Source organism: Chanodichthys erythropterus, chromosome 22 (genome assembly GCF_024489055.1).
Source record: "Chanodichthys erythropterus isolate Z2021 chromosome 22, ASM2448905v1, whole genome shotgun sequence".
NCBI classification, from domain to species: domain Eukaryota; kingdom Metazoa; phylum Chordata; class Actinopteri; order Cypriniformes; family Xenocyprididae; genus Chanodichthys; species Chanodichthys erythropterus.
Genome location: NC_090242.1, coordinates 10,524,767 through 10,548,030, shown reverse-complemented (window position 1 = coordinate 10,548,030; position 23,264 = coordinate 10,524,767). Strand labels below are relative to the sequence as shown.

The following is a 23,264-nucleotide window of genomic DNA, read 5'->3' as shown; positions in this document are numbered from 1 at the left end:
GAACCAATCAGAGTCCTTTATGTTCCAGATAATGAATTTAAATGAACCATTTTGTAGGAACATCTTTCTTTTACACGTCAGTTCGGAATTAATATAATTAAACAATTATGCGTTTATCTACTAATTTCTACAACAACACAAAAATCGTCCTGAGTGCGGCTTTAGGAATAAACTGCTTAAAATAAATTATTAGTCGACAGTATTTGCTTCTGATTGACGTATTTTTGACTATCACGAATATTTTCTGTATTACAGCCACGCCAATAAAGCTTTATTAAGATAGAGTTGTTTAAATGCCGAAGTCACGTGATTCCGTCGTGAACCGGAAGTAGAATCTCTCCCTTCGAGTTCATTGAAACCAACAAAACATCAACAGTAGCACCATCGCGTCGCGCGCTGAACGGTGAGATGATCTGGACTCACGGACTCGCGCTGCCGCTGATGATCGCCGCGCTCGTGACACACGGAGGTATAAACACACTAATCGCGCTTATAACGTGTTTATGATGACTGACCCGCTCGTGATGTTACTGTGTTTGTCACTGCAGGTGTCGGTGAGGAGCCTGACCCCTCAGATCCGCCTCAGAGGCGCTTCAAGACTGCGGAGATGGCCGATGCCGTGATGGGAACGGCTCCTTCTCCCGCAGGGATGCAGCATCTGATTCCCAAAGAGCTGCTGGGAGAACCGTGTGCTGAGGAGGAGAAACCGCTGCTGTCCGCGGTCATCCACACCGACACCGGCGACAACCAGAACCAGAACTTCACCGAGACCGCCAAGACCTATAAAGTCACCTGCGACCGGCGGAACATCAGCGGGATCGCGCACTTCACGGTGCACGTGCTCAACGCGTCTCAGGTGCGTGTTTATGTGATCAGAAATACTGTAAAAACTGAATTATTATAAATCAGCTGCTTTCTATGTGAATATATAGTAAAGTGTAATTTATTCCTGTGATCAAAGCTGAATTTTCAGCATCATTACTCCAGTCTTCAGTGTCACATGATCCTTCAGAAATCATTCTGATCTGCTGCTCAAGAAACATTTATGATTATTATCAATGTTGGAAACAGTTTTTGAGGAGATACGGGTGAGGTTAGGACAGGTATGGGTTGGTTTAAAGGATTAATTCACTTCAGAATGAAAATTAATAATTTACTCTCCTCCATGTCATCCAAGATTCAATTCTTTCTTCAGTGGGAAAGAAATGAAGGAAAACATTCCAGGATGTTTCTCCATATAGTGGACTTCACTGGGGTTCAACGGGTTGAAGGTCCAAATGTCAGTTTCAGTGCAGCTTCAAAGAGCTCTACATGATCCCAGACGAGGAATAAGAGTCTCATCTAGAGAAACCATCGGACATTTTCTAAAAAAAAATAAACATATACTTTTTAACCACAAATGCTCATCTTGCACTGCTCTGTGATGCTCCACGCATGACGTAATCATGTTGGAAAGATCACGCGTGACGTAGGAGGAAGATCCCAGTGTTTACAAAGCGAACGTCAAAGACTGAAGCCCCGTTCACAGCGCCAGCGACACGCAGCGACAGGATCCCGTTCATCTCAATGGAGCGCTGGCGACGTCCGGCGACAAGAGCGACAGAATGTTGGCGTGTGAAGCGACAAAAGTTCAGATATTTCAACTTTTTGAAAATTAGGAGTGAATTTCTCGAGCGAAAACCATTCGGAGTGAAGCTCTGTCACCGTCTCGAGCGCAGGACAGACAGGAATAGCTCCGGAGCGATTTCACTGTTTTATGTGATTTGACTGTACATACATGGATGTAATAAAACGATGCGTGGAAAAGAAACTGTCGGCAGTCTTGTGAGTTTGATTCATACATTTTGTTCTGTGTTGTTAATTACATGATGCTGTGAGCACTGATGCAGTTCATATTAGTTTCCCTGCATTGAGTTCATTATTAGGGACAGGAAAATTGATTATTCGTGGTATTCATGGTTTCTCTAGATGAGACTCTTATTCCTCGTCTGGGATCATGTAGAGCTCTTTGAAGCTGCACTGAAACTGACATTTGGACCTTCAACCCGTTGAACCTCAGTGAAGTCCACTATATGGAGAAAAATCCTGGAATGTTTTCCTTCATTTCTTTCCCACTGGAGACAGACAGACATGAACATCACTGCCTTTGGTTTCTCCCGCAGGACCTGATGGAGCTCCTGAATGCCAACAGCTCCGAGTGTTCGCTGGTCCTCTTTTATACGCCGTGGTGTCAGTTTTCCGCCGGTCTCGCGCCTCACTTCAACGCCTTGCCTCGGGTCTTTCCCAGCATGCACTTCCTCGCGCTCGACGCCTCTCAGCACAGCAGGTCGGTCCCGCTCTTCGCTTTCACACTGTGAGCCGGTGAATGTGTTTCCATCGGTGTCTGTTTCTCTCCGTTCAGTCTCTCGACGCGGTTCGGAACCGTAGCCGTTCCCAACATACTCCTGTTTCAAGGTGCCAAACCCATGGCCCGGTTCAACCAGACGGACCGAACGTTGGACACGCTGACGTCCTTCATAACAAACCAGACCGGTGAGGGCTTTATTCCTGGTGGATGGTAATGAAGCCACATGTTCAGTGACTCACTCTTTCCCGCCGTTCTCCAGGTTTTGAAGCAAGCCCGGATCAGAGCGTTCAGGAAGACGACCGCATCGGACCTCTGCCTGCGGTTCCCGTCAAGAGCATCGACTGGCTCTTCGTGTTCTCTGTCCTCTTCATATCCGGCTTCACTCTCTATGCCATACTCTGTACGGACAGCATCCGGTGGCTGATCCCGGGACAGGACCACGAACACCAGGATTAGAGTGTGTGTGTGTGTGTGTGTGTGTGTGTGTGTGTGTGTGTGTGTGAGTGAGTGAGTGTGAGTGTGAGTGTGAGTGTGAGAGTGAGAGAGAGAGAGAGTGAGAGAGTGTTTGCAGAATAAATTAAGTGTGAATGTAAAGACATTGGCTCATATTATTTATTTATTTTCATTAAAGAACTAAATCAAACAACATTACATAAAAACATGTTAACAAACACCCCAAATAGAGATTCATAATAATTTACATTAGATTTCACAGCCTGACTTCATTAAAGTCGTCATGAAACAGAAGTTACTCGTCTTTTCTTCTCTATTGTGTCGTATATCCGAGTGAAACGCTTCAGGAACAAGAACAAATGTAGGGCGGGGCTTGATTTTGTCTGTGGGGAATTGATTGGATGGTTGTGGTTTGCTATTGGTGGATCTCATGTGAGTGACAGGTTGCCCCGCCCTCATCATCAGAGAAGAGAAGAGATGCTGCAAGAGGAAGATATTCTGATTCAAGATTATGAGACACATGAATTCAACACAATAATGATGATGTGCACCGATAAATCATTAATAATAAACTGCGATATTCCATAAAAAGGTTTATGGTAACCCTATCCTCGTCATTATCGGCACTGTGGTATTCTGGTCAGGCGGTGTCGCGGGCAGCTCTCGGTGTTGACGTGCTGCTGCTGCTGCTGTCACAGGGCGGCGATGAGCTGGTTAATGTTTACTCTGACCTCCAGCCGCCAATGGCCGAGTGTTTTCACTAAACTAACCCGCTGCTCTCTGTCTTCAGACAGCCGGACAGGTAAAATGGTAAGACTTTTGGTGTTTATTTTCACCTGTAAGCAGGAGCGCGAGCCTGTTTCACTGCAGTGCTGACGTAGGCAGCTCGTCGACCAATCAAAGGCTTTAGACTAGAGACATGCACGAGCTTCAGGAGAGCAGCTATTGTTTGAGCACCCGCACGTTTGTACCAGTGTTCGGCATCTAATGTTACATGTGCTTTCCTAGACAGGCAGACATGGCGTGTCTTATTCAGCGTGTGTGTGAGACAATATACAACAACAAACTTTGACTGTCTCAAGAACTAATCTGACCAACTAGCAATTAGCCAAGAGGCAATCAGTCTTTTGGCATTCTAATGAGATCAATGTACCGTTTCAGTAACTTATTCTAAAAAAAAAAAAAAGTTATGACTAAGAAAAAAACTGAAAAAATTAGATGACTACTGTCTATTAACTTTGACTAAGACTAGTCTAAGAAATCAGCATGTGAAACAACCGCTGGACTCGAGCGCCATCTAGTGGATCTCTCTCTCTCTCTCTCTCTCTCTCTCTCTCTCTCTCTAATTGCTTTGTTTTTGAATATTTTTATTTAGAGGCCTGTGTTGTCTATTGATATTCTGTCTTTGGTGTAATTTGACTAAATTCCAGAAAACGTATTTTTTATAAATCAGAATGAAGTTTAGTTCACTTCTGCTTACAAATCTGTCCTTGGTACATGCTCAAGCACACACACACACACACACACACACACACACACACACACACACACACACACACACACACACACACACACACACACACACACACTCTGTATTTTGTGTTAGTTGGACACAAGTAAAGTCATAATGTTTTGCAGTATTTGCAGTGACGCTTGCCTCACCGGCAGATGGCGCACAGAGACCCTTTTAACCTGACGACGCAGGTGAAAAAAAGTACACTTTTATAATGTACTTAAAGTGCTCTATTTTCGTGCAGTAGTTTTGTACTTAATATACTAAAAAATCTTCTTTAGTACTTCTTAAGATAATCTTAAGAACATTTAAGTGTACTCAACTGTACTATTTTGAGACCGCATGAAGTGTGAACTAAAATGTGCTGTATTTAAAAAATGTATTTGGATACCACTTATAGTACATTTGAACCCATAGTGTACTACAAGTGGTAGCTAAATATATATTTTTTTAATTCAGAGATAGTATATTAAAAGCACATTTTAGTTCATATTTAATGCTGTCTCAAAATAGCACAGTTGAGTACACTTAGATGTTCTTAAGATTATCTACTAAAGAAGAATTATTAGTATATTAAGTACAAAACTAGAATGTACATTTCCTGAAGAAAATGTGAATGATGCTTGCAGTGGCAAATCTCAGCACTCGGTTGGTAGGGTGTTTCTAGGCAATTGCTAAGGTGTTCTAGGTTGGTTGCTAGGTGGTTGCTATGGTACCCTGCGTGGTTGCTAGGCAGTTGCTAAGGTACTTGGGGTGGTTGCTAAGGTGTTGGGCATTTGCTAGGGTGTTCTGGCTGGTTGCTAGGCGGTTGCTATGGTAACCTGGTTGGTTGCTAGGGTGTTGCTAGGCAGTTTCTAAGGTACTTGGGGTGGTCACTAAGGTAATGCTAGGCAGTTGCTAAGGTGTTCTGGGTGGTTGCTAGGTGGTTGCTATGGTAACCTGGTTGATTGCTAGGGTGTTGCTAGGCAGTTTCTAAGGTACTTGGGGTGGTCACTAAGGTGATGTGAGCTGAAGTGAGATGAAGTGAGATTATGTGAGATGAAGTGAGGTGATGTGAGCGGAAGTGAGATGAAGTGAGCTGAAGTGAGATGAAGTGAGATGAAGTGAGATGATGTGAGCTGAAGTGAGATGATGTGAGATGAAGTGAGGTGATGTGAGCTGAAGTGAGATGAAGTGAGATGAAGTGAGGTGATGTGAGCTGAAGTGAGATGATGTGAGCTGAAGTGAGCTGAAGTGAGATTATGTGAGCTGAAGTGAGGTGATGTGAGCTGAAGTGAGGTGATGTGAGCTGAAGTGAGATGATGTGAGCTGAAGTGAGATGATGTGAGATGAAGTGAGGTGATGTGAGGTGATGTGAGCTGAAGTGAGATGAAGTGAGATGAAGTGAGATGAAGTGAGGTGATGTGAGCTGAAGTGAGATGATGTGAGCTGAAGTGAGATGAAGTGAGATGAAGTGAGGTGATGTGAGCTGAAGTGAGATGAAGTGAGATGAAGTGAGGTGATGTGAGCTGAAGTGAGATGATGTGAGCTGAAGTGAGCTGAAGTGAGCTGAAGTGAGGTGATGTGAGATGAAGTGAGATGAAGTGAGATGAAGTGAGGTGATGTGAGCTGAAGTGAGATGATGTGAGATGAAGTGAGATGAAGTGAGATGAAGTGAGGTGATGTGAGCTGAAGTGAGATGATGTGAGATGATGTGAGCTGAAGTGAGGTGATGTGAGCTGAAGTGAGATGATGTGAGATGAAGTGAGCTGAAGTGAGATTATGTGAGATGAAGTGAGGTGATGTGAGCTGAAGTGAGATTATGTGAGATGAAGTGAGGTGATGTGAGCTGAAGTGAGGTGATGTGAGCTGAAGTGAGCTGAAGTGAGATGATGTGAGCTGAAGTGAGATGAAGTGAGCTGATGTGAGCTGATGTGAGCTGAAGTGAGCTGATGTGAGCTGAAGTGAGATTATGTGAGATGAAGTGAGGTGATGTGAGCTGAAGTGAGATTATGTGAGATGAAGTGAGGTGATGTGAGCTGAAGTGAGATTATGTGAGATGAAGTGAGCTGAAGTGAGCTGAAGTGAGATGATGTGAGCTGAAGTGAGATGATGTGAGGTGATGTGAGCTGAAGTGAGATGATGTGAGCTGAAGTGAGATGATGTGAGCTGAAGTGAGATGAAGTGAGATGAAGTGAGATGAAGTGATTATTCCTGAATTTAATTAGTGCACGAAAATAGAGCACTTTAAGTACATTATAGACGTGTACCTTTTTCACCTGGGGAACAAAAGCCACAGTATTGAATCATGACATGTGTTAAACAATGAGATATTAGATCAAGCAAAGAGTTATTAATGACCAAGAGCATTTTACAATGCGGATAACATTTATTTTTATTGCAGCACATATGAATTATTGTTTGACATTATGCATTATTTGACAGTATTTGTTTATAAGTGACGTTTTCACTCCATCAGTGCCATAATTAACACAATTCTAAAACACTACAGATGATTTTATTAACTTAAAATTATACTTTAATTGATTTGCCTTTTAAGAAATAGTAGGCTTTCTTTGTTCTGCCTCAATCAATTACATTTTAAATTAACATGAAACAAAATATAACTAAATAAAATAACAACTCAGTAAATATTATGTTGAGATCATGTTGCAGTAAGAGGTTCATAACTGTAATGAATGGAACAGCGAAGAGTTTAATGCAATGCATCTTTTATATCAACATTTTTTTCATAAATGTATAAACCTCTAGACCACGAAAGAAGGAAGTAATCGATCTGTGCAAGTACAAAAATATGTATTTTACCTCTATTACTGCACACTAAAAGAGATGTGAGATGATGTGAGCTGAAGTGAGATGATGTGAGCTGAAGTGAGATGAAGTGAGGTGATGTGAGATGAAGTGAGGTGATGTGAGATGAAGTGAGGTGATGTGAGATGAAGTGAGGTGATGTGAGCTGAAGTGAGATGATGTGAGCTGAAGTGAGCTGAAGTGAGATGATGTGAGATGAAGTGAGGTGATGTGAGATGAAGTGAGGTGATGTGATCTGAAGTGAGATTATGTGAGATGAAGTGAGGTGATGTGAGCTGAAGTGAGATGAAGTGAGCTGAAGTGAGGTGATGTGAGATGAAGTGAGATGATGTGAGATGAAGTGAGGTGATGTGAGATGAAGTGAGATGATGTGAGCTGAAGTGAGATGAAGTGAGCTGAAGTGAGATGATGTGAGCTGAAGTGAGATGATGTGAGATGAAGTGAGGTGATGTGAGATGAAGTGAGATGAAGTGAGGTGATGTGAGCTGAAGTGAGATGATGTGAGATGAAGTGAGATGAAGTGAGATGAAGTGAGGTGATGTGAGCTGAAGTGAGATGATGTGAGATGATGTGAGCTGAAGTGAGATGAAGTGAGGTGATGTGATGTGAGCTGAAGTGAGATGAAGTGAGCTGAAGTGAGGTGATGTGAGATGAAGTGAGATGATGTGAGATGAAGTGAGGTGATGTGAGATGAAGTGAGATGATGTGAGCTGAAGTGAGCTGAAGTGAGCTGAAGTGAGATGATGTGAGCTGAAGTGAGATGAAGTGAGCTGATGTGAGCTGAAGTGAGGTGATGTGAGCTGAAGTGAGATGATGTGAGATGAAGTGAGATGAAGTGAGGTGATGTGAGCTGAAGTGAGATGATGTGAGATGATGTGAGCTGAAGTGAGGTGATGTGAGCTGAAGTGAGATGATGTGAGATGAAGTGAGCTGAAGTGAGATTATGTGAGCTGAAGTGAGATTATGTGAGATGAAGTGAGGTGATGTGAGCTGAAGTGAGATTATGTGAGATGAAGTGAGGTGATGTGAGCTGAAGTGAGCTGAAGTGAGATGATGTGAGCTGAAGTGAGATGAAGTGAGCTGATGTGAGCTGAAGTGAGGTGATGTGAGCTGAAGTGAGGTGATGTGAGCTGAAGTGAGATGATGTGAGATGAAGTGAGATGAAGTGAGGTGATGTGAGCTGAAGTGAGATGATGTGAGATGATGTGAGCTGAAGTGAGGTGATGTGAGCTGAAGTGAGATGATGTGAGATGAAGTGAGCTGAAGTGAGATTATGTGAGATGAAGTGAGGTGATGTGAGCTGAAGTGAGATTATGTGAGATGAAGTGAGGTGATGTGAGCTGAAGTGAGCTGAAGTGAGCTGAAGTGAGATGATGTGAGCTGAAGTGAGATGAAGTGAGCTGATGTGAGCTGATGTGAGCTGAAGTGAGCTGATGTGAGCTGAAGTGATCTGATGTGAGCTGAAGTGAGATTATGTGAGATGAAGTGAGCTGAAGTGAGATTATGTGAGGTGATGTGAGCTGAAGTGAGATTATGTGAGATGAAGTGAGCTGAAGTGAGCTGAAGTGAGATGATGTGAGATGATGTGAGGTGATGTGAGCTGAAGTGAGATGATGTGAGCTGAAGTGAGCTGAAGTGAGCTGAAGTGAGATGAAGTGAGATGATGTGAGCTGAAGTGAGATGAAGTGAGCTGAAGTGAGATGATGTGAGCTGAAGTGAGATGAAGTGAGATGAAGTGAGGTGATGTGAGATGAAGTGAGCTGAAGTGAGATGAAGTGAGATGATGTGAGCTGAAGTGAGATGAAGTGAGCTGAAGTGAGATGATGTGAGCTGAAGTGAGGTGATGTGAGATGAAGTGAGGTGATGTGAGCTGAAGTGAGATGATGTGAGCTGAAGTGACATGATGTGAGATGAAGTGAGCTGAAGTGAGATGATGTGAGCTGAAGTGAGATGATGTGAGATGAAGTGAGCTGAAGTGAGCTAATGTGAGATGAAGTGAGCTAAAGTGAGATGAAGTGAGCTGAAGTGAGCTGAAGTGAGCTGATGTGAGATGAAGTGAGCTAAAGTGAGATGAAGTGAGATGATGTGAGATGAAGTGAGCTAAAGTGAGATGAAGTGAGCTAAAGTGAGCTGAAGTGAGCTGAAGTGAGCTGATGTGAGATGAAGTGAGCTAAAGTGAGCTGAAGTGAGATGATGTGAGATGAAGTGAGGTGATGTGAGCTGAAGTGAGGTGATGTGAGCTGAAGTGAGCTGAAGTGAGATGATGTGAGCTGAAGTGAGATGAAGTGAGCTGATGTGAGCTGATGTGAGCTGAAGTGAGCTGATGTGAGCTGAAGTGAGATTATGTGAGATGAAGTGAGGTGATGTGAGCTGAAGTGAGATTATGTGAGATGAAGTGAGGTGATGTGAGCTGAAGTGAGATTATGTGAGATGAAGTGAGCTGAAGTGAGCTGAAGTGAGATGATGTGAGCTGAAGTGAGATGATGTGAGGTGATGTGAGCTGAAGTGAGATGATGTGAGCTGAAGTGAGATGATGTGAGCTGAAGTGAGATGAAGTGAGATGAAGTGAGCTGAAGTGAGATGAAGTGATTATTCCTGAATTTAATTAGTGCACGAAAATAGAGCACTTTAAGTACATTATAGACGTGTACCTTTTTCACCTGGGGAACAAAAGCCACAGTATTGAATCATGACATGTGTTAAACAATGAGATATTAGATCAAGCAAAGAGTTATTAATGACCAAGAGCATTTTACAACGCGGATAACATTTATTTTTATTGCAGCACATATGAATTATTGTTTGACATTATGCATTATTTGACAGTATTTGTTTATAAGTGACGTTTTCACTCCATCAGTGCCATAATTAACACAATTCTAAAACACTACAGATGATTTTATTAACTTAAAATTATACTTTAATTGATTTGCCTTTTAAGAAATAGTAGGCTTTCTTTGTTCTGCCTCAATCAATTACATTTTAAATTAACATGAAACAAAATATAACTAAATAAAATAACAACTCAGTAAATATTATGTTGAGATCATGTTGCAGTAAGAGGTTCATAACTGTAATGAATGGAACAGCGAAGAGTTTAATGCAATGCATCTTTTATATCAACATTTTTTTCATAAATGTATAAACCTCTAGACCACGAAAGAAGGAAGTAATCGATCTGTGCAAGTACAAAAATATGTATTTTACCTCTATTACTGCACACTAAAAGAGATGTGAGATGATGTGAGCTGAAGTGAGATGATGTGAGCTGAAGTGAGATGAAGTGAGGTGATGTGAGATGAAGTGAGGTGATGTGAGATGAAGTGAGGTGATGTGAGATGAAGTGAGGTGATGTGAGCTGAAGTGAGATGATGTGAGCTGAAGTGAGCTGAAGTGAGATGATGTGAGATGAAGTGAGATGATGTGAGATGAAGTGAGGTGATGTGAGATGAAGTGAGGTGATGTGAGATGAAGTGAGGTGATGTGATCTGAAGTGAGATTATGTGAGATGAAGTGAGGTGATGTGAGCTGAAGTGAGATGAAGTGAGCTGAAGTGAGGTGATGTGAGATGAAGTGAGATGATGTGAGATGAAGTGAGGTGATGTGAGATGAAGTGAGATGATGTGAGCTGAAGTGAGATGAAGTGAGATGATGTGAGCTGAAGTGAGATGATGTGAGATGATGTGAGGTGATGTGAGATGAAGTGAGATGAAGTGAGGTGATGTGAGCTGAAGTGAGATGATGTGAGATGAAGTGAGATGAAGTGAGGTGATGTGAGCTGAAGTGAGATGATGTGAGATGATGTGAGCTGAAGTGAGATGAAGTGAGGTGATGTGATGTGAGCTGAAGTGAGATGAAGTGAGCTGAAGTGAGGTGATGTGAGATGAAGTGAGATGATGTGAGATGAAGTGAGGTGATGTGAGATGAAGTGAGATGATGTGAGCTGAAGTGAGCTGAAGTGAGCTGAAGTGAGATGATGTGAGCTGAAGTGAGATGAAGTGAGCTGATGTGAGCTGAAGTGAGGTGATGTGAGCTGAAGTGAGATGATGTGAGATGAAGTGAGATGAAGTGAGGTGATGTGAGCTGAAGTGAGATGATGTGAGATGATGTGAGCTGAAGTGAGGTGATGTGAGCTGAAGTGAGATGATGTGAGATGAAGTGAGCTGAAGTGAGATTATGTGAGCTGAAGTGAGATTATGTGAGATGAAGTGAGGTGATGTGAGCTGAAGTGAGATTATGTGAGATGAAGTGAGGTGATGTGAGCTGAAGTGAGCTGAAGTGAGATGATGTGAGCTGAAGTGAGATGAAGTGAGCTGATGTGAGCTGAAGTGAGGTGATGTGAGCTGAAGTGAGGTGATGTGAGCTGAAGTGAGATGATGTGAGATGAAGTGAGATGAAGTGAGGTGATGTGAGCTGAAGTGAGATGATGTGAGATGATGTGAGCTGAAGTGAGGTGATGTGAGCTGAAGTGAGATGATGTGAGATGAAGTGAGCTGAAGTGAGATTATGTGAGATGAAGTGAGGTGATGTGAGCTGAAGTGAGATTATGTGAGATGAAGTGAGGTGATGTGAGCTGAAGTGAGCTGAAGTGAGCTGAAGTGAGATGATGTGAGCTGAAGTGAGATGAAGTGAGCTGATGTGAGCTGATGTGAGCTGAAGTGAGCTGATGTGAGCTGAAGTGATCTGATGTGAGCTGAAGTGAGATTATGTGAGATGAAGTGAGCTGAAGTGAGATTATGTGAGGTGATGTGAGCTGAAGTGAGATTATGTGAGATGAAGTGAGCTGAAGTGAGATGATGTGAGATGATGTGAGGTGATGTGAGCTGAAGTGAGATGATGTGAGCTGAAGTGAGCTGAAGTGAGCTGAAGTGAGATGAAGTGAGATGAAGTGAGATGATGTGAGCTGAAGTGAGATGAAGTGAGCTGAAGTGAGATGATGTGAGCTGAAGTGAGATGAAGTGAGATGAAGTGAGGTGATGTGAGATGAAGTGAGCTGAAGTGAGATGAAGTGAGATGATGTGAGCTGAAGTGAGATGAAGTGAGCTGAAGTGAGATGATGTGAGCTGAAGTGAGGTGATGTGAGATGAAGTGAGGTGATGTGAGCTGAAGTGAGATGATGTGAGCTGAAGTGACATGATGTGAGATGAAGTGAGCTGAAGTGAGATGATGTGAGCTGAAGTGAGATGATGTGAGATGAAGTGAGCTGAAGTGAGCTAATGTGAGATGAAGTGAGCTAAAGTGAGATGAAGTGAGCTGAAGTGAGCTGAAGTGAGCTGATGTGAGATGAAGTGAGCTAAAGTGAGATGAAGTGAGATGATGTGAGATGAAGTGAGCTAAAGTGAGATGAAGTGAGCTAAAGTGAGCTGAAGTGAGCTGAAGTGAGCTGATGTGAGATGAAGTGAGCTAAAGTGAGCTGAAGTGAGATGATGTGAGCTGAAGTGAGATGATGTGAGCTGAAGTGAGCTGAAGTGAGCTGAAGTGAGCTGATGTGAGATGAAGTGAGCTAAAGTGAGATGAAGTGAGCTGAAGTGAGCTGATGTGAGATGAAGTGAGCTGAAGTGAGCTGAAGTGAGCTGAAGTGAGCTGATGTGAGATGAAGTGAGCTAAAGTGAGATGAAGTGAGCTAAAGTGAGCTAAAGTGAGATGAAGTGAGCTGAAGTGAGCTGATGTGAGATGAAGTGAGCTGATGTGAGATGAAGTGAGATGATGTGAGCTGAAGTGAGCTGATGTGAGATGAAGTGAGCTAAAGTGAGCTAAAGTGAGATTAAGTGAGATGAAGTGAGATGATGTGAGATGAAGTGAGCTGATGTGAGATGAAGTGAGCTAAAGTGAGATGAAGTGAGATGATGTGAGCTGAAGTGAGCTGATGTGAGATGAAGTGAGCTAAAGTGAGATGAAGTGAGATGAAGTGAGATTAAGTGAGATTAAGTGAGCTGAAGTGAGATGATGTGAGATGAAGTGAGCTAAAGTGAGCTAAAGTGAGATTAAGTGAGATGAAGTGAGATGATGTGAGATGAAGTGAGCTAAAGTGAGCTAAAGTGAGATTAAGTGAGCTGAAGTGAGATGATGTGAGATGAAGTGAGCTAAAGTGAGCTAAAGTGAGATTAAGTGAGATGAAGTGAGATGATGTGAGATGAAGTGAGCTAAAGTGAGCTAAAGTGAGATTAAGTGAGATGAAGTGAGATGATGTGAGATGAAGTGAGCTGATGTGAGATGAAGTGAGCTAAAGTGAGATGAAGTGAGATTAAGTGAGCTGATGTGAGATGAAGTGAGCTAAAGTGAGCTAAAGTGAGATTAAGTGAGATTAAGTGAGATGAAGTGAGATGATGTGAGATGAAGTGAGCTGATGTGAGATGAAGTGAGCTAAAGTGAGATGAAGTGAGATGATGTGAGCTGAAGTGAGCTGATGTGAGATGAAGTGAGCTAAAGTGAGATGAAGTGAGATTAAGTGAGATTAAGTGAGCTGAAGTGAGCTGATGTGAGATGATGTGAGCTGAAGTGAGATGAAGTGAGGTGATGTGATGTGAGCTGAAGTGAGATGAAGTGAGCTGAAGTGAGGTGATGTGAGATGAAGTGAGATGATGTGAGATGAAGTGAGGTGATATGAGATGAAGTGAGATGATGTGAGCTGAAGTGAGCTGAAGTGAGCTGAAGTGAGATGATGTGAGCTGAAGTGAGATGAAGTGAGCTGATGTGAGCTGAAGTGAGGTGATGTGAGCTGAAGTGAGATGATGTGAGATGAAGTGAGATGAAGTGAGGTGATGTGAGCTGAAGTGAGATGATGTGAGATGATGTGAGCTGAAGTGAGGTGATGTGAGCTGAAGTGAGATGATGTGAGATGAAGTGAGCTGAAGTGAGATTATGTGAGCTGAAGTGAGATTATGTGAGATGAAGTGAGGTGATGTGAGCTGAAGTGAGATTATGTGAGATGAAGTGAGGTGATGTGAGCTGAAGTGAGCTGAAGTGAGATGATGTGAGCTGAAGTGAGATGAAGTGAGCTGATGTGAGCTGAAGTGAGGTGATGTGAGCTGAAGTGAGATGATGTGAGATGAAGTGAGATGAAGTGAGGTGATGTGAGCTGAAGTGAGATGATGTGAGATGATGTGAGCTGAAGTGAGGTGATGTGAGCTGAAGTGAGATGATGTGAGATGAAGTGAGCTGAAGTGAGATTATGTGAGATGAAGTGAGGTGATGTGAGCTGAAGTGAGATTATGTGAGATGAAGTGAGGTGATGTGAGCTGAAGTGAGCTGAAGTGAGCTGAAGTGAGATGATGTGAGCTGAAGTGAGATGAAGTGAGCTGATGTGAGCTGATGTGAGCTGAAGTGAGCTGATGTGAGCTGAAGTGATCTGATGTGAGCTGAAGTGAGATTATGTGAGATGAAGTGAGCTGAAGTGAGATTATGTGAGGTGATGTGAGCTGAAGTGAGATTATGTGAGATGAAGTGAGCTGAAGTGAGATGATGTGAGATGATGTGAGGTGATGTGAGCTGAAGTGAGATGATGTGAGCTGAAGTGAGCTGAAGTGAGATGAAGTGAGATGAAGTGAGATGAAGTGAGATGATGTGAGCTGAAGTGAGATGAAGTGAGCTGAAGTGAGATGATGTGAGCTGAAGTGAGATGAAGTGAGATGAAGTGAGGTGATGTGAGATGAAGTGAGCTGAAGTGAGATGAAGTGAGATGATGTGAGCTGAAGTGAGATGAAGTGAGCTGAAGTGAGATGATGTGAGCTGAAGTGAGGTGATGTGAGATGAAGTGAGGTGATGTGAGCTGAAGTGAGATGATGTGAGCTGAAGTGACATGATGTGAGATGAAGTGAGCTGAAGTGAGATGATGTGAGCTGAAGTGAGATGATGTGAGCTGAAGTGAGATGATGTGAGATGAAGTGAGCTGAAGTGAGCTAATGTGAGATGAAGTGAGCTAAAGTGAGATGAAGTGAGCTGAAGTGAGCTGAAGTGAGCTGATGTGAGATGAAGTGAGCTAAAGTGAGATGAAGTGAGATGATGTGAGATGAAGTGAGCTAAAGTGAGATGAAGTGAGCTAAAGTGAGCTGAAGTGAGCTGAAGTGAGCTGATGTGAGATGAAGTGAGCTAAAGTGAGCTGAAGTGAGATGATGTGAGCTGAAGTGAGATGATGTGAGCTGAAGTGAGCTGAAGTGAGCTGAAGTGAGCTGATGTGAGCTAAAGTGAGCTAAAGTGAGATGAAGTGAGCTGAAGTGAGCTGAAGTGAGCTGATGTGAGATGAAGTGAGCTGAAGTGAGCTGAAGTGAGCTGATGTGAGATGAAGTGAGCTAAAGTGAGATGAAGTGAGCTAAAGTGAGCTAAAGTGAGATGAAGTGAGCTGAAGTGAGCTGATGTGAGATGAAGTGAGCTGATGTGAGATGAAGTGAGATGATGTGAGCTGAAGTGAGCTGATGTGAGATGAAGTGAGCTAAAGTGAGCTAAAGTGAGATTAAGTGAGATGAAGTGAGATGATGTGAGATGAAGTGAGCTGATGTGAGATGAAGTGAGCTAAAGTGAGATGAAGTGAGATGATGTGAGCTGAAGTGAGCTGATGTGAGATGAAGTGAGCTAAAGTGAGATGAAGTGAGATTAAGTGAGATTAAGTGAGCTGAAGTGAGATGATGTGAGATGAAGTGAGCTAAAGTGAGCTAAAGTGAGATTAAGTGAGATGAAGTGAGATGATGTGAGATGAAGTGAGCTAAAGTGAGCTAAAGTGAGATTAAGTGAGATGAAGTGAGATGATGTGAGATGAAGTGAGCTGATGTGAGATGAAGTGAGCTAAAGTGAGATGAAGTGAGATTAAGTGAGCTGAAGTGAGCTGATGTGAGATGAAGTGAGCTAAAGTGAGCTAAAGTGAGATTAAGTGAGATGAAGTGAGATGATGTGAGATGAAGTGAGCTGATGTGAGATGAAGTGAGCTAAAGTGAGATGAAGTGAGATGATGTGAGCTGAAGTGAGCTGATGTGAGATGAAGTGAGCTAAAGTGAGATGAAGTGAGATTAAGTGAGATTAAGTGAGCTGAAGTGAGCTAATGTGAGATGTGAGTATGGCTTGTTTCTGCAGGCTGCAGACTGGCTGTCCCCGTCGGAGCGGGAGCAGTTCCTCCTGGAGCTGAAGGCCACCGGCTGGGTGGAGGTCGATGAGCGTGACGCTCTTTACAAGGAGCTGCACTTCAAAACCTTCAACCAGGTGTGACAAAACTCATCTTCACTGCACTGCTGCGATCTGCCTCAGTTCCTCCATGAGCTCTAGATGTCGCTGCAGAAACACAGCAGAATCACTGAGTCTCTTGAGTCCAGATCACTTTCTCTAACAGGCCTAGAGTTTGTGTTGCTGTTCAGGGCCATTGTGGTCCAAACGGCTTTAACAGAGAAACACAGCTGGATCCGTTGCCCTTCTAAATTCCAATTGTCGCTTTATTAGTTGCAGGTGTAAACCTAACCACTTTCTTGGAACCCTTCTCTTCATTGAGAAGCCTGTATTTTGATGGCCAAGTAGAAGACCAATTTTATTTGGCAGTTACTAAAAACTGTTTGTGAAACTCTTCTGCTCATCAAGGCTGCATTTATTTGATCAAAAATACAGTAAAACAGTGAAATATAATTACAGTGTAAATCAGCTGTTTTCTATGTGAATATATAGTAAAGTGTAATTTATTCCTGAATTTTCAGCATCATTACTCCAGTCTTCAGTGTCACATGATCCTTCAGAAATCATTCTGATATGTTGATTTGATGCTCAAGAAACATTTATGATTATTATCAGTGTGGAAACTGTGATAAATGTTTTTTTTTTTTTTTTTTTTCAGGATTCTTTGATGAATAGAAAGTTCTAAAAGAACAGCATTTATTTGAAATTAGTCTTTTGTAACATTTTGAATGTCTTTACTGTCACTTTTGATGAATTAAATGCATCCTTGATCAATAAATTGATTAATTCCTTTAAAATAGTCATGCTTTTGAAGGGTGGCGTGAGTGCGCATGAAACAGGCATGTGTGTGTTGAAGGCCTCGCTCGCTCTCTTCTCTCTGTAAGCAGGTTTTTCTCTCCCTTCCCCCTCCGAACGCTGCTTTTCACTCCCTTCATGTCAGTCTGCATTACCGTGAGAGAGAGCAGAGCTGTTCTTGGCAGCAATTGAAGTTCTGATCAAAATGATTTCTTTCACAAACAATCAGATTGGTTAAAATGTTTCATGTGCCTCAGAAAACCACTAACTATCCCATCAGTCTCTCTGTTTCTCTTTTGTTCACTTTGTTTGCCTGTCCTTGTAATAGTGACCTCACATTTTTCCATTTGCACATCTCACTCAGTCTCTCTTCTGCACGTCACTGATTTTGTCCCTGCATCCTTTTCCCTGCACTTTGGGTAGCCAGATGATTGACACTGACTGAGAATCGATTTCTGTGTGTAAATGTGTAAAGCGTCGTCTTTAGAGAAAGGTCCAGTGGAAGAAGGTCTTTAGACTAGAACTCTGTGGTTTCACAGACAAGGCTTAAGTCTAGTCCTAGATTAAAATGCATGTTTGAGCTGTTTTAACTGAAGCAGCATATCTTGAAATCCATCTGTGCCATTGTTTTGTCTCAAGATGCAGATCAGTAATGTTGTTTGTCCTAATGTCCTAATTGAACCAAGGCCTAATCCTGGCTTAATCTAAGCCCTGTCTGTGAAACCAGGCCTTTCTTTATTTAATTTAATCTCTTTGTGAAACCTGTCAAAGCCAAACCCGTCATTAATTCGATTCAGACACAAATAACTGGACACAACTTGAATAGGAGGGGAGTAAACATTTTGACTTTCATGCGCCACAGTACAATCCAGGTCCTCAAACAAAACCAACTGATGTGGAATAAATGATTAAAATCATTTGCATTGAAACAGGATGCATGTCAAGGCATTCTGGGAGAACGCTGTCGGTATTTCGAGCCGATTGGTTTCCATCAGGAGGGTCGGGCCGTAATCACGCTCATTTACTCTGAAGGAATTAAGTGTCCGGTGGTGACGGTGCGTAATGATCTTTGAGAGAGTGAAGCTCAATCTGTCTGCGTTTAGGCCTGCCTGCGGGAGCGTAAGCCCAATATTGCTCTGCAGAAAACCGATCTGTAAATCGCAGGCACATGTGTTTGAAACCACGGCAATGCCACCCCGACGTCGAATCGGTCTCATCCAGTGTTTTATGACAATCATGCCGTAATAACACAAAATGCCCCTAAAGTGGCGTGTGTGGAAGCGTGCGGCGGTCCCGCGGCGGTGGTTCTGATTATTTGAGATGAGGCCTGTAACATGTCAAGTCTAATTACCTGCTCCTGACAGACTGAAGGCGTCGCTCCACACAATACACCGCTAACAAAAGAGCCCAGAACCACGGGCCTTGACCTCCTCCACCGGCTATCAGAGGCAGCGCTCCGGCCGTCTGCGTGTTTAATGCTCAACAACACTGGATTGTAAAATGCGCTCAGTTTGTTTGGTTTGGGTTTAGGAGTAGTAGAGCTCTCTATGTTTGAGATTCAGCAAACGTCCGGTCTAGTTTCGGGAGTGAGCTCAAATCAGATTCGAAGGTTTATTCTGTGACTGTGTTTTGCCTGACAGATCGGCCAAACGTCAGAAAGGAAATGTTGCGGCCATCATTATCATGCCCTGCTATTGAATAATTGCCAATATTCCAAATGAAAGTTGAGCAAAAGCAGACTGTGTGCTTAAATTGCTGACGGAGTCGAGTTGCAGGATTTTGTCAATCACTTTAAATGGATAACAGAACGCTTTCCTTGATAGCTGCTTTGATAAAATAGCCAATTGCGTTACATCATGTGTTGGAGAACGAGCTCCCCAAATTACGTACAATATACGACACTTGTAATTTCCTCCTCCTCTCTCTTTTTAAACTACTCCTGTTTCATTATGAGAGATTTTGGCCGAGCCCTCAGATGACTTGTGTACAATGGCGGTTCAGTTGACTTAATTAGCTAAGGAAGTATTTAAAGGCTTAATTGAGATTGCATTGGGAAATTGCTCTGAAATAGCCAGTGCGTTTTTTTTTTTCACAGGGGGTTTAGCTTGTGCTCGCTTCTGATTGGATGACTCTGTAACTTTGTCATCCTCCAATCACAGGTCAGCTAAACATGCTCCAGAGGTCATATAGTGTCTTTGGAGACCTCCGATGTGTAGTTTCACAGACCGTTTCTCTACTCATCACTTTGCCAAACCTGTAGTCCATTCCTCTGTTAAATATGTACAGAATTACAGTGTTATGCCACTGAACCATGTGTAAACAAGTTATTAAAAATATATATTCCTCTCAAAATACAGGCTTCTCAGCAACTTGATCATTTTAATTAAGCATTATTTCCTGTGGATCTGCTAATCGTTCAGAAGAACTGGTGTAAAACTGATCTTCCAGCATGTGTTTTCTGTTCCTCAGGCGTTCGGCTTCATGTGTCGAGTGGCTCTGCAGGCAGAGAAGATGGACCATCATCCGGAGTGGTTCAATGTTTATAACAAGGTAATAAGCCGCGTATTTCTCACCCTGGAGCAGCAGTTTATAATGTTTCCCCAAATGTTTAACATGAATACACAGTGTTTAAAGTAGATGAGAGGCCACACACATCAGGCCTTTGAAAGTGTTGCATTTGCACGGCAAACACTCGCACTGTGTAGTGCACTAGCTCACATTTCATGTCATGTTGAAGTGGAGAGAGTAATCCTGACGATCTGTAGTGGAAACTCTCTTTGTGAAATGAGCAGCAGTGGTTATGACACTGGGTTTTGTGAATCGGCTCACTGTGCGGGAGGCTGACGGCGCTGTGAGGAATATAGACGGCGTTAGTGCCACCCACTTTTCCTTTTTCAAGTATTTTTTTCCATTCATTTTTCTTCCAGAGATTTTTAAATAGTCTTGGTTAAAGTGAACCAAGCCAACCAGCTGTGAGGTGCATCACAACACTACAAAAGGATTTTGAAGCAAAAAAGTTTTTCACCATGAATTCTGCTATTAAACTTGATTATTTTAAAAATAAACAGGCTGACCGTTTCAACAGAAGCAAATACGATCAATTAACGACCTCGTAGCTCACAGTCTTTACAGGTTTATAAGTTATTAAAAGTGCTGTTTCTTGGATAATAGTTATCGAATGATAGAGTTTCTTACTATCTTTCAGGTCCAGATCACTTTATCCACACATGACTGTGGAGGACTGTCAAAGAAGGATATTCGACTGGCCAAGTTCATTGATAAGGTTGCTTTGTCCCTGTAGCAGATCTTCCTTGTGGAAGCGACATTTATTTTCAATATATTACAAATGTTTTGTATTGTATTCCCTCCAAAACAAGAGAAATAGGTGAGCTTGTTAATCCACACAATTGTGCATTTAAAATCATGGTTCTGGTAAAAGCATATTAAAAAGAGTGTAGATCAATTTCATATTCATTTAATGTCTGATATGATGTTTAAATCATTTATTTAGGTGCATTTTTACATATAAAGTCACGTCAGCTTTATTTTTATACAGATTGTTTCAAAGCATCTTTATGTGGATAAACAGGAATGATTTATTGATGTTCTGCTGTAAAGCAGCTCTAAAAAGACAATTCTGCTGCAGTCAGTTCAATAACTGTGTAAAGATCATTAAATATGAAATGAGTTCAGTTCAGCTATATAGCAGCTCTACAGAAGACATCATGTGGGCAGACCAGGCTTGTGACCAAATTTATTTGAAATTGATAAATTCATTTTTTTTTAAAGGATGTCAAGGTTATTTCTTGTTATCAATTATTCTCAGTACATTTGCTAAAATTCCTAAGTAAGTTCATGATTGAATAACAGAATTGGTAATTTAGTGCAATTTAACACCGTTTAGTACTCAATTAATTTGTAATTTTAACATTTCATTCTGTTCTGTCTGACGGAAGATTACATAATTTAAACAAGACTACACTTTAAAATCACAAAATTAATAAAATTTTATTTAACCATTATTCAAAATTTATTTTGTTTGCTGTGTGATACATGAGGAATTTTATGAATGTGCTTTGGCTCAAAAGGTGACCATAAAATACACTAATCATAAAGGTATTTTATTTGTGAACTGTAATCCAGATCTTCTGCTTTGAGGAAAACACTGAAATTCAAGTCTTTATTTCTCGATGTTCGTCTCCATCCAGTCAAAAAATGCCACACTTGTTAAAAATTCAAACTTTGCCGCATCAGGAAGCATTGCAACAAGGGTTTTACATCAGTGATATCAAACGCTCACCTGTTTCATTTAAAGTTTATTTTGTGCATTCATTTTCTCAATAAATAATAAAATTACTATTTTGTTTGAATATTTGGTATCAATATTTTCATGAGACGACCGATCCTGTCCGTACAATGTCAGTGTCACGGTGTTCATACTTGTTTGCACACGTACACCTGCGTGTCTTAATCACTGAGACTGATGATGAAAAACAGGCAGCCAGACAGAAATGGCAGCACGAAAGCGTCCTACATGTGGGTCCATCGAGGACGAGCTCTCCTGTGCCACACAGATGGTGTGATCATAAACCTCAAAACTAGGAAAGGACAGGGGGGAAAGACATTAGCATAGCTACTTTAAGATGTGAAAAAACTTTTCATCACTTTTAACATGTTAAACAGCAAACATTAATTGCGGAAAAGTTGAGATCAAATAAATAAAACATTAAATAAACAGGCATATGATCTCTTCGAGTGTGATTATAGCAAGTGAAGATTCAGTCGAAAGGAGTTTTGCAGTTAGTACCAGCATGGTGTTAATAACTTCTTGATTCGTTTAGTGTTCCCATTGATCACTTTGCTGGGCAGTTGAGCTCTGCTTTGTCTCTTGTATTTTTTTCTGGAAATCACCAGCTTTAACTGAAAATGAATGATGTCCATTCGCATTGTCCTGGAAAATCACTGTCAGTGTGATTACCTCCTTTACACCCACACCAACACTTCACTAACCCTGGGTGTTGTGGTGAATCGAAGCTAGGGAGTTAACGTGTTCTGCAACGGAAAACATATTCTTTGGGAAGTCTAGTCTGGCATTGCTTGCAAGAATAATATTTCTTCCCTGCTGCAGAAGTCAAATGATGTGGTGTTTGGGATTAACCAGAGCAATCAGGTCAGAGCAACTCTTACATGATGTCCTTCCATTTAAATTAATATTAATGGGTTCAATTTCAAACCCAGCTGCATTGGTCCCTCTCTCTGGCCGCCGATTTACAAAGCCAATTGCTTTAGTCCTATATGATGAACAAACTGCCTTGGCCTCCGATGACATACTGGCGTTCTCCCCGGAGCTGACCCAGAGCATTCATACATTCACAGGGAGAAAATTACAGTGGGTTCTGATTATTGTACTGCCAAAGGCTCCGCTCCCCAGAAATACTGCCATGCTCATTATGTCTGACTGAAAGATCTCTTCTACAAATAGGTCAAGCAAGAAGTGCACAGTCCAACCAATAAGCTTGCAGAGACCGACAGAGACCTACCTATCAGTGATGACCAGTAGACGTTGGGATCAAGTCTGGCCTGTTGAGTCCAGGGGTGAGCCGGTTCGCCTCAGGGTCCGGTGCAGTCGCACCAGTTGCACCGCCCTACGGACGGCCCTGACTAAACCCATCTGTCCTTCTAGGAAAGTCAAGTATCCTGCCTTCTCTTGTGTTCCCTGCCCATATCCACCATACACTTCATCCCATTGCAGAAATGCACTACTATTAAATGGTCAGTTCTCCAAGGTCTTACTCAATACTGGTAGCCCCCAGACACTAGCACATGATGGACTTATTCCTGAAGATGAACACATTAGTATGCCGTCTGCAGAGTTTTGCTCCAACCCTAAACAAACACACCTGAACAAGCTCATCAAGGTCTTCAGGATTACTAGAAAGCCACAGGCAGGTGAGTTTGATCAAGGTTGGAGCTAAACACTGCAGGACAGTGGATGTTAAGGGTTGCCCAGCCCTGTGTTTTCTAGTGGTTGTGCACCTCCAAGACCTCCATAAGTTTCTCCCCGTTTGGTTTGTTGTATGGTCAACAGGTGAGAGGACCTCTGCATCTGCTAAATTAACTGTGGGAAGAAATTACTTCACTGGCCAGAGGAACATTAAAAAGGCCCATCAGTCTAAGAAAACCTGGTATGATAAG

At 42.1% G+C, this 23,264-nt stretch overlaps 2 protein-coding genes across 3 annotated transcripts; both read left to right on the top strand.

Moving 5' to 3' along the window:
- Positions 1-343: 343 nt before the first annotated feature.
- Positions 344-3,075, top strand: txndc15 (thioredoxin domain containing 15). Its single transcript, XM_067375527.1, has 5 exons — positions 344-469; positions 549-856; positions 2,163-2,326; positions 2,402-2,532; positions 2,607-3,075. The coding sequence occupies exons 1-5, from the start codon at positions 409-411 to the stop codon at positions 2,801-2,803; spliced, it is 861 nt and encodes a 286-aa protein (XP_067231628.1). The 5' UTR covers positions 344-408; the 3' UTR covers positions 2,804-3,075.
- Positions 3,076-3,391: 316 nt separating this feature from the next.
- Positions 3,392-21,428, top strand: LOC137012371 (pterin-4-alpha-carbinolamine dehydratase 2-like). 2 transcript variants are annotated; one of them, XM_067375531.1, is made up of 4 exons: positions 3,392-3,610; positions 16,188-16,313; positions 19,518-19,619; positions 20,275-21,428. In XM_067375531.1, exons 1-4 carry the CDS (start codon positions 3,506-3,508, stop codon positions 20,368-20,370), a joined length of 429 nt encoding a protein of 142 aa, XP_067231632.1. In that variant the 5' UTR covers positions 3,392-3,505; the 3' UTR covers positions 20,371-21,428. The 2 variants fall into 2 exon arrangements, with proteins under 2 accessions (XP_067231632.1, XP_067231634.1); XM_067375533.1 differs by having other exon boundaries at positions 19,539-19,619; positions 20,275-21,422.
- The last annotated feature ends 1,836 nt before the right edge of the window (positions 21,429-23,264 follow it).

Bases quoted from the DNA above. Each gene is read 5' to 3' on its own strand.
- LOC137012371 (XM_067375531.1), top strand. From the start codon at position 3,506: ATGAGCTGGTTAATGTTTACTCTGACCTCCAGCCGCCAATGGCCGAGT. The intron at 3,611-16,187 runs GTAAGACTTTTG...TTGTTTCTGCAG, and splicing joins ACAGCCGGACAGGTAAAATG to GCTGCAGACTGGCTGTCCCC. The intron at 16,314-19,517 runs GTGTGACAAAAC...CTGATCTTCCAG, and splicing joins ACTTCAAAACCTTCAACCAG to CATGTGTTTTCTGTTCCTCA.
- txndc15 (XM_067375527.1), top strand. From the start codon at position 409: ATGATCTGGACTCACGGACTCGCGCTGCCGCTGATGATCGCCGCGCTC. The intron at 470-548 runs GTATAAACACAC...TTGTCACTGCAG, and splicing joins CGCGCTCGTGACACACGGAG to GTGTCGGTGAGGAGCCTGAC. The intron at 2,533-2,606 runs GTGAGGGCTTTA...GCCGTTCTCCAG, and splicing joins CTTCATAACAAACCAGACCG to GTTTTGAAGCAAGCCCGGAT.